This window comes from Phoca vitulina, unplaced genomic scaffold (genome assembly GCF_004348235.1).
Source record: "Phoca vitulina isolate PV1807 unplaced genomic scaffold, GSC_HSeal_1.0 scaffold20, whole genome shotgun sequence".
NCBI lineage: Eukaryota > Metazoa > Chordata > Mammalia > Carnivora > Phocidae > Phoca > Phoca vitulina.
In genome coordinates, this window is record NW_022589723.1 from 20,734,970 (window position 1) to 20,751,961 (window position 16,992).

The window sequence follows — 16,992 nt, forward strand, 5'->3', positions numbered from 1 at the left end:
ATCAGGTGGCCCGCAAAGCTTAAAAACTTCACTCTCCAGTTCTTTACAGGAGTTTTTCTGATCTATCTTACTGAGCTTCATTTTCAAGCAAGTAAGGTTTCATTTTCACATACACACACACACAAACACACCCCCATGTGTGCGTGCACACGCGCATACAAAGACACACACACACAAACTGCTTAATATGGCATATTTCACAACACAGGCCATAAGCTTAAAAGAAGACCTTCAGTAGTAACAATTGTTTTATTAGTGACATGTGAGAAATTCATTGCACGAGTTTTCTGCTATGTAAATCCGGCACGGTGAACAGAAAAGTCCTCAGAATTATTTTAAATTCAATTCTTAAAAGAATAATGAGCTCAGAGCTGAGATTTATTTCTGGTGTGTATTTTAGGGGGAAAAAATCAGTATTACATTATCCCTATTGTGTCTCACAGCAATGAGGGTGACAAAGCCGCCCAGGGCTGTCAGTGCCAAACACATTGTGGGAGCTCAAATATTAATCAAAATGACATCTCCAGTTTTTTCCCTTCCTAATCAGGCCTAAACATCATGGGACATCCGGCAAATCAATAAGAGAAACTAGATGCCCTCATCACTCCCAACCTGGCAGCGCTGCATTTTTAGCCAGAAGATGAGGCCTTCACTGTTACATAAATACTTCTCTGCTTTGGTTGTTTGCCTCTCCTGGGAGATGAGCATGCCCACCTGTGACCCCAAACTTTACCCTGGCATGTATCTGACCCTGCCACCTGTCACAGTGAGAAACACTTCTTACGATTTCAAGATAAAATAGGCATGGGGGTATGTGGCTCTAGAATATGCTTGTGCATTCTACCCAAAAGACTAAATAAATGAATAAATAAATCTCTTCAATAAAGTGAGAACAGGCTGTTTTAAAGTGTTGTGAAAAATGGATGAAGTCTCATATTCTATCTTCTACACTTGGGGAAGGTGGTGCAGGGACTGACTTGTACCCCACACTCCAACCTTCCACCAAAGTGGGCATTTGGCCCAGTTGAGAATTAATTACTTTTTAGCTTCATTCCCCTGCCCCCACCTTTTCTTTCTAGGCCCCTTTCCCGCAAATCCCTATCCCACTGACACCTCCTATTTTCTCTCTATGAGCTTTGGGATTGCTCTAGTGCTGAAAGATGCCTTAGTGTCAATTTATCCCTCCTTCAGGTATTTAGAGGAGTCAGAGTACTGGAGAAATGGAGCAGGGAGTAGGTCTGTTCACATATGAAACGAAGTTTGAACCTTCTAGCAAAGCTAACAGGAAAAACCCCGGAAAAATTACCTGGAGTAGAAAATACACAGACTTATACCCGAGGAGATGAGACAGGCCCCGTGAACTCCAGAAACCCTAAGGGAGACTTGGAGGAGAAAGCTGAGGATCTACCTGCAGTTGGCCAGCCATGATCTAAAAGCCACTACATGGGCCAATGTTAAGGTGAGCTCATTTGTACTCAATCTACTGAGATCCAAGAAAATTTGTGTTAATTCATTCATTCATTTATTGATCCATGTGCCAGGCACGTCAGTGAGCAAGCACATTCTATAGCCTCATAGCCTCTTTTCTGCCTAATTGTTTTGGTCTTAGTTGGTATTTTTCCTCTAACTGTATGAAACTATAAACGGAAAAGCTTCTTGATCTGGATTTTCCCACTTCTACAGGAAGAGGATGAAACAGAAATCTAGCACAGTAAATGAGATGGAAGAATCTTAGCCACATGAAATCCAGCTTGAGAAAGAAAAAGTAGTTCATTCAATTCTAAACGAAACTGGGATTGCAGAGGTTAAAGGCAACCCGAAACAAAGCCAGTAATAGACACAGACTAAAAGGTATGGCATAAATTTATCCAAAAAGGATAAGCATGGTGAATGGTGAGCAAAGTCAGGGTGTCAGCCATGGGCAGTGTTGGGGGGGTTCAAATGAAATTGCTAATGGGACAATGTTTTGAAAAACTGAAAGGGCACAACACAAATCTGAAGGAATTTCCATAATTTTTAGTAATATTTTCACCATTATAAGTTCCATCTTAGTTGAGTTAAGGTTAAGGTTGTTTATAAAGTATTAGTGTAGATAACCATGAGATAAACAGCCTCACGGCCTCATGTGAAGTAAGTATTTTACATTTGGCACTAAATGTGTACACATTATTTGATATGGAAATTCTAAAACAAACCTTTTTATAGGAAAAAATGTGCATAACCAATTACAGAAGATTCCTGAGCTAAAGTATGATGTGTCCATCATGGCCACGATGCCAATTATTGTCCATTTGACCAACCACTCCACCCTTTCCCTGCTCTTCTGCGTCTGCTCCGGCCCTTGGCTAATGCCTAGAACTGAAATGTCCTTCCTCTCTGACTTCCACTTGGATCAAACTAAGGAAGGTGATTGCAGAAGGACAGAGAAAATAATTTCTTCCAACTCTTTGTCTCAGTCCTGCATCCCTGGGAGGAGCGGTTTCTCTGCCATGACTTCAGGGAGTGACCATTCCTCCACGGTTTCCACTCTCACACGGGGCCACTAACACTATTTATATCCTCTTGTTGCTTCAGCCCTAGGCAAGTGGTGAGAGCTTTCTGATACTGCCAGTCTGGGCGATGGAGGCCTCACTATCCATTCCTTCTCAGTTCCCTAAGTCCTATCCACACCCTTATAAATAGCCCTTTCATTAGTCTCTTCATTTGGCCCACCTGGGTTAAATTCAATTTTCTGCCAGGACCATGACTGAAACACAATTTTGGCATCTATTTATTGACATAGAAAGATTTCTGACAGAAAGTAGATCAAAATATTAATAGCAGTTATCTTTAGGAAGCGGGACAGGATTATTTATTTTTCTTTATTTTTCTCTATATTTTTCAAATGTTCTGCAATATTTGGTTATGGATTGGGGAGTATAAAAATAAATGATAAAATTAAAAGAAAATGTGGGAATAAATACAGTTTCAAGAAGTACTAGTGGTTGGGGCTCCTGATTGACTAAGTGTCTGCCTTTGGCTCAGGTCATGATCTCACGGTCCTGGGATAGAGCCCCATGTCAGGCTCCCTGCTCAGTGGGGAGTCTCCTTCTCCCTCTCCCTCTGCCCCTCCCCACCGTTTATGCACGCGCTCTCCCTCAAGTAAATAAAATCTTAAAAAAAAAAAAAGTACTAGTGGTTTGGCTTCCTCTTTTACTGCCCACCCCATCAAAAAATACATAAGTAAAAAGTTGCATAGGCTGAGAGGTATCCTGATGGAGCAATGGAACTGTAAACATTTGTCAATGCCCAGCTATTTCTTTATTCTCGCTAGATTCTATTTTCTAGAAAAAAATACATTTGATTAGCAAGTCTTCACAATTTCACAACTGAAAGCAATGCAATTGCACATATTTATGTGTTTTAGAGACTTAGATTCCACAAGCAGAAGCCAAAATTTTGCTTCCTTCTTTGATCACATTAATAATAGTTAACTATTACTAAGGGCATAGCACCTACAGGCACTGTTTACAAGCATGGTCAGTATTAGTTAATTTAATCCTGACAGGAAGGCGGTATCATTACTTCCATTTCATAGATGAAGAGATTGACATGCAATGGAGCCAAATTGCTTGCCTGAGGCCAACCTTTGTTAGCAGGTCCTGGAAGCAAGCCCAGGCTTTAGAGCTCATTTTATCCATTATACTCAATTGTCACTCAGGTTGATAGATTACCAAAGAATTGTAAAACTCTCCTAATTTTGTGCACATTGTGCAAAGAAAGATGGGGCCCTCATATTGGTTTGCTGCTTATTAGCAATGTAATTTTGTGCCTCTACAAATCAGAGTTAACAAATTCCTCATCAATAAAATGGGGAATAAAGTCTCTTCCACCACCCTAGAAGTTGTGATAATCTAATGGGAAATGAACATGGAAGGCCATCAAAGCTGTAAAGCAAGGCACAAATGTAAGGCAGAATTATATTGCACCCATACACCAGTACATTAGTCATCATCATTAACACATGAAAGTCAAATGTAAAGAAAATAGCAATTATTTTGGTGAAGTATGACTCTAAACTATAATATTATAAACCATCCAGCCTGTTAATAACACCCAACATAAAACCACCACTGATTAATCAATAAAAATCATGCAATGGTTTCAGTAAAATGTACTCTCAGGAGCGCTCCCCTGACTCCCATTCATTAATTACCTTGCCGTATTTGATAAGTTCCCAGCATCTGCCTGAAATGTGTTACTCTCAATCTTAAGTTATAGAGTAAAACTTTTTTGAAAACTTTAATGTTCACACTGTACATTCTCTACGCTACCACATCAAAAGTTCAATTGAGCCACTCAATTTTCAGTTTCCCTGACTCGACTTTTTGGAGTTTTGTAATTAATTATATTCCACTATTACTGATCATCAATTAGCTCAAAATGTTGCTGAGATGGTGAGTATGCTGAAGAAGGCAGAATTTAATGATAATTTGAGACTGGTAGGACACTAAATTTCTCTCTTGTTAATAATTAAAGTGAGATAACTTATGTTTTTATTTATAGCTTCCAGAAATATCCGGCTCATTCCTGCGCACTGCTCTGTCAGCTAATCATCAGTTGGTCAAGCTCTGACTTAGGCCATTGTGTTTTATTTTCCACACACGCCTTCAACCAAAGCCATGAAATGCAGCCTAACCAAAGGTTAGAGCAGGTAAGGTGGTCACCACATATTCTCTGGAACTCTCCACCTAGCCAAATGCTTTGATGCATAAACATATAAAGAATGAAAGGGGTAAAATTCCAATTTACCTGTTTCAATTTCCCAGATGTAAGCGGAGTCATCTGCACATCCAACAATTAAAAAATTCTCAACCGGGTGCCATTTTATCATCCTCACAGGGAAAAGGTGCTTCCGGGCATGCAGGAGGCACCTCTTCCCCTCAAGGTGAAGGAGAGCCACGGAATGGTCACTGCACACACAGCAAATTACCTGATCGCTTCTTAGCTATGGGGAAAAAAACCCAAAAACCAAAAAAAAAAAAAAAAAAACCCAGCATTATTTGTAAGTAAATCATCAAACGCTTTCCTTAAAATTAAATCTGATTTTTTCTCCTCGTAACATAAAAATATTTTGTTTAAACACCATTTACAAAATGACATTTCTGCTTTCTACAGGACCTCTTCACAAAACACTGTAAAGAGGAGCTTTAAACACCAAGTAGATTTTAAATTCAACAACTTATTACGAAGGTCAAGAGACACAAGTGAAAAAGGAGAATTCCAAGCCAAATCTACTTATAAGATATATGAAGGACTTGACCATCACGCAGCAAATTCAGGCAGTGAGGCAGACATTGGAAATAATGCAGAATAAAATAAACCCCAGAACTAATTTGTTGCCACAAAAAGAAGCTATTTGTAGACACAAGCTTAGGCCCAAGGGTATCGTGAGCTGATATTTTCCACTTAGAGCCTCAGAATGTGATTTGGTGCTGTTCCCAGAACTATTCAGATTCTAATCCAAACAGGAAACTCAGTGTAGACACAATCTAAAAGAGGTAAGCACTAGATAGTTCCAACTGAATGCACAGCTTCAAAGATACAAGGACCAAAAATAGGCTCACAGGACAAAGATTCTTAAGATACTTTTTAAAAAGTCAGCATGTGGTTACCTTGAACACAGTTTAGGACAAAGACTGACCATGCTGGGTGCTGTGAGGCTAATCTGGGAGGAGTTTACAGGGCAGGTCTGTGCCTCACCAAGAGGGCCCTGTGTTGGTCAGCTGGTGGTGGGGGTGGGTGGGGTGGCTGAGGGGAGGAGGGTTAGCTGGGTAGTGGCTCTTTCACCTCTTTGTTTCTTTTCTAACCACTTTGCTATGTGGATGCTCCTACTTTCACTAGGGCACCTAGCCAGAGTTTCAGCTGCTGTGTTTAAACCATCAGTTGGGATCCCTTGAGAATCTCCTTGTGCCCATTACTGACCTCTTTCTGTGGGGTGCTGGGAGGCAAGTTATTTTTCCTAATTCGTTCTAAGGAGCCTACAGAAATCCTGAGGGGGGAAAAATCACAAAATGGCAGGGGTGCTGTATGGGGAGCCTGGACTGTAGGACAGGGCAGATGGCCCTGCCTCCTCACTACTACCCCTTAGAGAACCTGCACAACCCACAGCCTCTAGAACAGAGAGCCCAACGTACTTCAGGAAACTTGTACACACATACAAAGTGTGAACATACACGTAACACGTGAACACAGATCCTATAGCTGGAGGTTGACATACACTAGAGACCCACACTCAGCCAATAGATTCTCTTTTCTATGCATTTGAAATTGAAAAGCTAAAAGAGGTCATAGGAAGAAGTAAGATTAAGGAGCAAGCACAGAAAACAGACTCTTGGGGTAGGGGACTTGAAGAGTAAATAACCTTGGTTCCTGAATTTAAGTTCAAATTTCACTGGGTCCTTGTTGTAGTACTTTGTTTTGTATGTCTAAAATATTGCCTCTTATGCCCTTTCAATAAACTCCTTTCTTATTTGGCTTGGTTTGGAGTTCAGTCATTTATGATTGAGGCAGAAGTAAAAGAGGTCAGGATTTTGACTACTGTCCTGGAGCTTTGAGGAAAAGAAAAATGATTTAAAAAAAGAAGAAGAAGAGGGAACTTCAGCAATAAAAGACATATCAAAGTATCCCAAATCACCATATGGAAGTCTTTTTTAAAGTCTCTTCACTTGGTTTCACCGATTTGTTTAATCATTTGTGTTACTGAAATATTTCTTTCATTATGTCTTATTACAAAATTACAGTGTAAGTTTTCTCTGAGTTTACTTTGCAGCTGATTTTTTTATGTTATTATTACAGAGAAATAATTTTGACAAGTCAATCGACTGATTGACAAACTCAGGAAACTCAAAAGTTGATTGTTCGTATTTTAACAAAGATGTCAGCTTTGTGGAAGCTGAATTTAAGTTTATATTACATGTGAAAATTATATTTGAAAGTATTTCCTTTTGTCCTGCACAAGGCAGATGCTCAGAAATTTGTTAAACAAATGAAAGAGAGCAAACAAAAAACCTATTTAAGAAAAAGAAAATATAACTATCAATATTATTATAAAAGTAAATTATTCAAGGCAAACATTATTTTCTAATTTATAGATTCCTATATATTTGAATTGCTTCTACATTGTCTATTACTTTTATTAAAGAATAATTAAAAAAATAAAAATGAGAATTCCATTAAGATATAGAATTAGGGAAAAAAAGAAAAAAAAAGTAAGAATTAACTGGCTTTTGTAAAGACAAGAATTGACAAAATCCTTGCTTTAGAATCAAATTATTTGTATAAGTTGTAATAATAATAATGCATATAAAAATTAGAAAGGAATTCATAAAAATTATCCAGTTGTAGTATGGGTACATAGAACTTTTTTCTGTGGGAAAATGGGTTAATTGCCCTTATGTGTTTTTAATATGTAACATAAATTTATGTTATGTTTTACTCTTTGTCTTAACTTACTCTGAAGTTCTCTGGTGACATCAAAAGACTTGTTACTGGACCGGCTTCCAAAAAGAATTTATGCAAAATTTCTTCAGTAAAGATATTCCACAAGATGACACACGAGTCCTGGTCCCCAGACACAAGCCAACTTTGGTCTAATTTCGAAGAGAGACCATGTGGGTAAAGTAATGAAGTAACACTTTGGTGATGGCCTTTGAGAACTTTGTAAGGAAAGGAATCTGGAAAACAAACACCAAATAATGAAAAAAAATTTTTTTTGCTCAAGAAATAGTGCTAACATTTTCTTTTATAAAATTTTAATGTAAAGAAAATACGTATAATTAAAGCTAGGCAGTTGGTTAAAAAAATGAATGAACAACCCTTGGACCATCTCAAAAGGCAAGTACCTCCTCAAAAGCTAGGTCATGCTTTTGATGAAGTCTGGTTGTTCGAAGTCTGCTAATTCTTTAAGGATGTTAGCAAGTTAGCTAGCACCAATGTTAGTTTAGTTAGCAAGACAGCCAGCACCAAAATTAGCTAGCACCAATTCCAGTGCCATCAAACAGCAAAGGCTGTTCTAAAAGAATGAAAAATTCACACATTTTGCTTCTACAAAAATTAATCTCAGGACTTCACTGTTGCCCTCCCAATAAGCATAACCAAGTCTATTATAAAAGAAAAGCATAGTTTCACAGAACAATTTTGCCTTAAAAAATATTAGAGATCACCTAGTTTTATCTCTTTGTTTTATCGATCAAGTACCAGAGGTGCAGAGAAGTTAAGCGACTTGGATCCAAGTGTAAAAGAGCATGGCATAATGTTTGAGAGCAGAGCTTTGCTGTTACACGAGTCCAGCTTTGGTCTTCTAGGTATGTCCCTTACTAGACGGGTCACCACGACAAGTTGCTTTTCCCCTCTAAGTCACAGGTACTGTACATGAAAAACTTGGGATAATAATAGCACTTACTTCACACAACACTGTTGTGTGGAATAAATATGATAATGCCCTTCATTTCCTAGCCCTAGTACTTGGTAAGAATGTGGATATTGCATACCATAGCTGTACTAGAACATAGGGCTACTGACGCCCAGTTTCCATACTGCTTCTTACGTCATCATTAGCTAAAACTTGAAAAAAAAAATGGACAAGACCACAGACCACAAACTGTCTTTACTCAAATTGAAAAAGAGTCCCAAAGAATCATTGTTACGTCTATTAAAGAATCATTAGTTACTTCTATTCCATGAGGCACATCCTCACTTTACCTCCCTTAGCAGAGCAAGATGAATATTAATTCAAATGTTCAGGTCAAATGTAGATTTGTACTTGTTTTATGGATAAGAAAAAATTGGCCTAGATAAAAAGTGCTAAGGTCTTAAGCTTTTTCACTAACTTTTAACAGCAGCTATTGAGCTGTGTAGCAGTATGTTACCTGTCCTCTGTTCATTGCTATTTACTCCTCTACCTTAGGTAATCACTGAACATAAAACAGTAACATTGAATAAGTAGCAAAAGTAAGCTGAGAACAGTAACAAGATGTGTCTTAAAAGGTGAGATTTGGCTTTTACTCTTAAGGACCTTGCAGTCTAGTAGTATCCATGCGTTAAAAAATATCAAGTATCTACACATCCCCAAATCTCAATCGCTTCCTGTATATTCCTTCCTTTACATAAGACAAATTACCACACAACAGTATTTATTTAATAGGTATTCACTGTTGCAATGCACAAAAATGTATAGGAACATATCTACATTTCATTAACAAAAAAATAAAAAATTAAAACAGGAAGATACCATTTTCTCCTGATTGGCAAATACTAAAAAGTTTAAATGCGCACAAAGTTGGCTCATGTGTGGGGAAAAGGCATTTTCATAGGCTGTTAGTGGACATACATATACATAGATGTATGTTCTTTGGAGACCATTGTTAGATATATTTTCAAAATTAAAAATACTCATAAATGTCGATTCAGTAATTCTACTCCTGAGAATTAATACTATAGATATCCCCACATATATATGCAAAGATGGTAAATTCAGCATTGCCTCCAGTAGCCGAAGACTAGAAAAAATGAAACACCTATTAACAGGAGATTTTTTAAAATTAAAGTTTTTATTATTATTAGTCATTTAAATGGAACTCATAAAGAATGTGCTCCAAAATATTTTATTAAGATATGCTTCAGGAGATTTCAGTAAAGTGTACAGACTGCCTCTATTTGTGTAATATTATTAAAAGAATGCATATTGCTATGTTGGTATGCACTCGTCTATGCATAGAAAATTTCGAGGAAGGTATAAAGAAACTTATTAGCAGTTGCCTTTGTTGAAGGGAGCTGGAAGATCAAGGAAGAAGAGAAACATATTTCTCATTGTATAACCTTCCACTTGACTTTAAAAAAAAAACTAGGTGTTTTTACTTTAATATTAAAATATGTACACATTAATTAGCAAATGGCAGCAAATTCTTTAAGCTTCAGGAATCTTCTTATTACAGCTTGTTAAAGTTGAAGCTTAAATAAATTAAATAAATAGGGTTAAATAAAATTCAATGACCTTTTAATAAAGAACCGCCTTCTAGAAGTCCTGCTCTGGCAGCATTCAAAGCCTGTGTAATGAAAATTGTCCCATCTTCACAGCCACATATTAGTTTATCAAGACTTGGAACATACTCTGATGAAGTGACTCCGACTGTTCCAGTCCCAGAGACATGGTCAATAATACTTTGGGACATGGTATGATGCTTATCAAAATTATCTTGAAGGGTCCATGTGGCAGTTATTGGTATTTCTAAAAGGAAAACACATAAAAAAGGGAAAATTCAGTTTATAAATTCATCATAGATATGGAAAATGTTTTCAAGGCACCATCCCTTGGGGTACCTAGAGGCTCTTTTGCCATCCTAACAGTTGGCTAACTGCAGAAGAGTTCTCCTGTCATCCATTGTCTTTATTCCAAATGCTATTTCATTGGTCCTCTGTCCTTCAAGGAGCCTCAGAAGAATAGGTGTGTATTCGTGCATTCATTTTAGACTTAGGTCACCTAAAAAGAACTGAGAAACTCTTGCAGTGATGTAAAGTGTTGGTCCAATCTCATATGTTCTCTATGTGTCTCAGCAACATTAAGAAGGAAAACTGGGGGTCTCAGTTATGTGAGGAAAATGGAAGAAACGTATTCTTTAAATATCAAGGGTATGAATATCTCAAAATTGCTCCTGGGCAATTATCTGTGAGTACCAAGAACGCTGGTTATCATTTTGCATAGCTTGCCACCCAACCATTTGAACTGGGCCTCAAGTAGGCTCAGGAAGGGAGAGAAGCTTGGACTCAGGAGCAAAGAGGGCAAGTCAAAGCCAACCTACCTTTCTATGAAAGAGAACCCAGGTCTTTCAGTACACATGCCACAGTGACTATGAAAACCTAGAAACCAAACCTGAGACAAACATCAAGTGCTGTCGTAGATGACTATGGTTCTACTTATAAAGAAGATTAATTAGATGCTTACTTAATTCTGCTGCTGGCTGTGGAACATAGGTGAGAAATCCTAGGTTTACCATTAGGTGGCCTCAGCAGGGGCATGGTATGTATTTTAACTCTTAAAACTGAACTTGTGAGAAACTTTTCCATGCACTGTACCAAGTTCTCCATCTATTTTTTGATCCATTTCTTTTTAACCTAGGACTATTATGAACCATTTTGAAAACATCTGGGACAAACACACTAAAAGTTATACCAGTGATTTTGCTAAACAGTGGAAACTTGCACTTAGAAATTCAAGTATTGAGTACCTTGTTTCTGCTGTGCCCCAGACAAGGATTCAGAGATGACTTAATTATTTGGGAAAAAGGGAAAAAGAGTAAGACAGTCTTCCTCAATTTGGAATATGTGGTCTCAGGACTTTGAAGGTTCTCCACAATAATGTTTACTCTAATGATTTCAGTTTTGTATTCTAAGAAAAACTAAAATAAGCAAATGCTAAATGTTTTAGTGGCCAAGTTTATATCTGCTCCTGTTGTTCCAAGCAGCTGCAACAATACCAATAGAGAAACTGGTTGAAAAGGTACAGGATGGGGCGTCTGGGTGGCTCCAGTCAGTTAAGCATCTGCCTCCAGCTCAGGTCATGATACCAGGGTCCTGGGATCGAGCCCCACATCGGGCTCCCTGCTCAGCGGGAAGCCTGCTTCTCCCTCTCCCCCTCCCCCTGCTTGTGTTCCCTCTCTCACTGTCTCTCTCTCTCTGTCAAATAAATAAATAAAATCTTTAAAAAAAAAAAAAGGTACAGGATATAGGCATGACAAATTCAAAAATATTGAGTATGGTATATCAGCCTATCCTACATTCATACTGCAAGCATTCATTTCAATAAAACACCATTCCTGTTAAATTGATGTTAATTTGAATTATATTGGTTTTATTATTGTACAAGATCTATAAACATCATGTTTGGGGTGCCTGGGTGGCTCAGTAGGTTAAGCATCCAACTCCTGACTGCTTGGTCAGTTAAGTGTCCAACTCTTGATTTCGGCTCAGGTCATAGTCTCAGGGTCGTGAGATCGAGCCCTAGGCTGGGCTCTGCACTGGGTGTGGAGCCCTTTTGGGATTCTCTCTCTCTCTCCCTCTGCCCCCAAAATGTTTATACCTACCTTTATGTTGACATCTAATGCATAGTGGTGCATGAGAAAATCTGTCTTATTTGTAGCCTCGTGTGACACAAATGAGAAGAATACTGAATTAATTACAAACTCGTTCTCAGAAGACATATGATTATAAATAGATTAGAAATTGTCTTACCTCTAGGAGAACCATCAAACTTGGATACAGGAACATCAGGGATATGCCACAAAGTAATTCTTCCTGAGACTGCTCCAGAGAAAAGTACCTTATAAAAAGGCTCTTTCCGTTCATTCATGTAGCCCATAACAAAGGAAAGGCTCTGGTCCAAAACAAAAAGTTAGCTTTTATGTAGAAAAAATATCTAAATATAAAATGACAACCACTGGCTTAAAATGGAGGGACAAGACTTCATAGATGAACTAAACTGTTTCCATTTTTTTCCTGGTCTTTCAAAAATTCCAAGTAACTTAAGTGAAATAATCTCTTACTCAAGACAAAAAAAAATTGATAAAATAGAAGCAAAGTCATCAGCTAGACTTCAGAGAGTTAATATTTAACATTTACTGCAGATGTTCTGTCTGCGCATGACACATACTGTTAGCGGTTTTCCATCCATTCAGCTAAATAATCCTCACAATAATTCTGTGAAGTTGGGACTATCATTGTCTCCAGATTACAGATGAATCAACTGAGAGTGAAGACGTTGATTTACCCAAAGTGAAACAGACAGCATTGTGCTTTGGAGTCCAATAATTCTGACTCAAGAGTCCATGTCTTCGTGACCATACTCTACTGCCCACTAAGGCAGCCTGATTTCTTTATGGCCCCTTGAGTTCCAATTGTCAATTAAAACAGCAACAACTAATATTTGTTTGGTAATTTTGTCTTACTAATATGCTTTCTACTTTCTGTTGACTATTTTTCAGATTTAATATATTTGATTTTAAATATTCTAAGTGGGCACATATAAAATTGAGTCCATAACATATAAATAAATAAGTAAACAAACAAACATTATATTAATATAAATAAATATATAGCTATAGTTCATATTAATATATATTACATATTTATGTATGTGAAGTTATAATGTTGCTGAGGCAGAGTATGAATATTGGGCACCAGAGTTCTGGAAGATATGTTTTTACTAATGAATGAGTCTAGAATCTCTCTAGTACCTCAGTGCAGTGTAGATGTTGTTTGGGCAGACTTGCATACAGAGATTCTGCACAAGGGATCAAAATAATGAAGCGATTATAAAAACAAAAACAAACACTTCTTTTGATGTACAAATAAAAGGCACCCTGGAAAGAAAGCCAACTGCTGGTGCTAGAATTAAAGAAGTCTACAAAAGTGATAGTTCCTAGTCAGAAAATAGGCTTGAAGGTCAGGACTTTGATGTATTATTGGAAAAATTCTATAATGTATCTGTAGAGAATATTAAAGGCCAAAACACTGCTCTATTTAATCCTCACAACAAAGCTACAAAGTAAGTAAACATGGTTATTATTCCTGGTGTGGAGATAAGAAAACCAAGACAGGAAGAGAAAAAGAAAGGAATCCAAGACCACGCAAGCAAGATGTGTAATCCTTTATCGTCTCCCAAAATGAGAGCATTGCAGGAGAGAAAACAGTTCCTATGAAGTCAGTTCTCTGAATAAACCTTTTTTTTTTTTTTTTTAAGATTAAGAAGGCACTTTGGAGTCTTATACTTGTCAGGCCATCACTTTTGTAGGTGTTAGAAACGGTGTTGATAAAATTTGGGTAAACTGGCTTCTTAAACTCTCTTGACCTTGAGGAAACTTAGCACTGACTAGTCCAACTCCCTCGGGATTTTGATCTGGGAATGAAGTTCCAGAGAGGCGGGTGGTTACTCAGGTTGGTGGCGGGCAGCATGCGTCCGCCCACGCAGCTTGAGGCACTGCCCTGCGGCTCACAATTCTGGGCTACTGTCAACCCCTCTGCCCTCACTCCTCACACCCACTCCTTGTCGCCTCTGCCCCCATCCTTCCCAGGGGTTCCTTCTCCAGTTCTGCTATTGACCTGCAAACCTCCTCAGAGCCCCTCATCACATGAATTCTGATTTTCCATCACAGTCCCCATACACATCACAAGGAGCACTCGTCCTCCGAGAGGGAATACCTCTAAGAGGTAATAAAATAGTCTTTAAGAGTGAATTCTCTTGGGTTAACTGCCTGGATTCAAATCCTGGTTTAGCACATACCAACTCTATTAAAAGAGCCAATTACTTGATCTGGACAATTTACTTAACCTCTCTCTGTCTCATTCTCCCTAACTGTGAAAGAAGGCCAATAAAAGCACCTATTATATGGGATCGCTGTCAGGATTAATGAGTTGCTAAAGGTGAGGTGCTTAGAATGGTGTCGTGCATTTGGTACACACTCAGTGAATATTAACCATTCTTATTATCCACTTCTCAGGACAATGAGAAACTTGCTCCAAAGTCTCACTGCCAGACTCTGGGGCCAAACAGCCTAAGTTCAAATCCTAGGAATTAACCTTTCTGAACATCAGTTTCAAAGTGTGGTCATAGTGGGAATGCATGTAAATGAAGGAGTGTCTGTTTGACAATAATAAGGCCTTGGACATAAAGTTACCTAACATCGTCATCATTGTTATTGCTCTTAGTTCATGCACCCAAATTCCTTGCCTGCAATCCTCAGGCTGTTTCTATCCCAGCTACTCCCACCTCAGCATTTCAGAGTTACTCCATAGCTAAGACCCTGGAAAGCCCAGTACCTCATCTCAACAACCAGGACCCCTGTCACAGGCCTCAGTGATCATCAGCTGTGATCTGAAGTTAGGGAGACTCTCATAAACTGCTGAAAGGAAGGGGGAATCTCATTTTGCTACTACAACTTCATCAGCAGATACGTTCCTAGCATCATAAATGTTAACTCTGGGAACACGTTATTGTCAAACATTGAGATTTGATTCCAAAAGAAGAGTCTAGTTAATACTACATATTTATAGAACCCCCTTTTCTAAACTCATTGTACCTACCAAGCTCCTCTCCCCACCCCACCAAAATGTTACCTTTTAACTGCAGGAGACTAAGAAGTCTTATATTTAGTGAATATTGGGGATGTTTTGAATAAGGAGAATAATGTCATACTTTAATTTCTTGGTGGACAAACGGCAAGCAAGGGCGTAAGGATGGGCAGACCAGCTTCTTTAAGATTCCGATTATTCTAGTCATATTTCACTGGCTTCCAAGTACTTCCCACTTTTAAGATAAAGAAGTAACTGTGGTTGTCTAAACAAGAGTTGTTGACAGAAGACCCATAAATCTATGTCTTTACATTTTGAGGAACAAAATAAGATGGCTTCCCCTAAGATTAGTATCTTTTAAGTTAATTTGTAATTGCTATCCTTTTTCCGCATAGCGGTGTATAGCATTGATATTTGGAGTAGATTGGAAGCTCTTAAAGGACACTACTTATATTTTAGCTTTTAGGGGAAACTGCTTTATAAGAAACACATTCTGGAGCTAAAAGAAAGAATGGGTAGGCAGGTCCTTTAAAAAATGACTAAAAATGCTTTTCTGAGTAAGCCACAATACTGCTTTTATGACCAACAGCAAAACAAGACTCGGGTGCCACCCACAAATGACCTTAGAAATAGTGCCTGATGCCACAATTCTAAAGTTTGCCTATGCCTCGGTGGCACTAAGAGTTCTGATTCTTGGTTGGCACCTTCTTAATGAAGTTTTTGCAACAAAACCTTGCAGATATCTTAGGGACAATCATGGAACTATAGGATCTCCAACAGCATTGCTACTTAATTAAGCAAAACATCACTCTGTAAAAAATAACATGCTTCCTTGGTTGACACATCAGTAATCCAAAACTCCTCCATTCTCCATGAAATACTTCTTTGGATAATTAACTGATGACCAAGTCCATAGGTTAACAACAACAACAACAACAACAACAACAACAACAACAACAAAACCTCACTTTGGTTAGCGCTACCAAAATAAAATAACTTTAAATGTTCAGGCTTCATAGAGTGTTAAAGATATAATTCAGTCAAGTAAAAACACACAATTATATCCTCAACTCTGCCAGGAATCACAATATATTTGTTTTTGTTTTAGCAAGAAAATTAATTCAGAAAAAGAGCTAAATATATGCAAAAAATGATAATATTGAGTAAAAAAAAGCAGGATATAAACCATTTGATAAAGCATAAAAATTGGATTAGATACATCAAAGTGATAATATCTTTGCATCAAACCATTTATCCAAAGGGTCAGTGAAAAATGTGTTATGTGTGTGGGTGTTTAACTTTGGTAATTTTTCTATAATAAATATATATTGTTTAATCAGACTTTAAAAAATGCATTTTTCAAAGGCAACGTTTTCTCTTCAGCACCCATTAACAGTTAGATTTGATTTTCTCGTTGATAACTTGCTGTGGTTCTTCAATTCAACTGTTTCAAGTCTGACTCTGCTACAGACAAAGCGACACTGAACTAAGATGCGGAGTGAAACAGTTCTGAGGCAGTCACTCTCTCCTTGCATTACCTTATTTTCCTGCACAGAAGTAGAGCACAGTAAATGAGGATAAATGGTCTCTTTAAGCACTCTTCCATCAGCAGGGTATAGGCTTTTGGAAAGCCCACTGCATGGCGAAAAATAAAAAGCAGAGTTTAGAACTTTGGGGTTCTTTATTCGTTTTTTTTTTTCCTCCTCCCACATTCAAAAGCCGGATGGTACCATTCAAGTTTCTAAACTCTAGTTAGAAATTGTTGGGTTAATAATTACAAGTGACTTTTTGAAAACCCAGCACCAGCTGTACAAGTTATACATGGTTAATCTCATTCCTTCATCCCCTGCTGTTTTATACAAAGGCTGAAGCCTACCAAGCCCAGAGTAA

The 16,992-nt window shown here is 37.9% G+C and overlaps 1 protein-coding gene across 1 annotated transcript in view; it reads right to left on the minus strand.

Annotated features, from left to right (window-relative positions):
* WDR72 (WD repeat domain 72) overlaps positions 1 to 16,992 on the minus strand; it is a 190,731-nt gene that overhangs the window by 158,960 nt on the left and 14,779 nt on the right. The window contains exons 8-12 of the mRNA XM_032417984.1: positions 16,638 to 16,737; positions 12,268 to 12,412; positions 10,034 to 10,267; positions 7,495 to 7,715; positions 4,792 to 4,987 (exon numbers count right to left, since the gene is read on the minus strand). Of these exons, the coding sequence (XP_032273875.1) occupies positions 4,792 to 4,987; positions 7,495 to 7,715; positions 10,034 to 10,267; positions 12,268 to 12,412; positions 16,638 to 16,737 (896 nt within the window). The remainder of the gene's footprint in view (positions 1 to 4,791; positions 4,988 to 7,494; positions 7,716 to 10,033; positions 10,268 to 12,267; positions 12,413 to 16,637; positions 16,738 to 16,992) is intronic.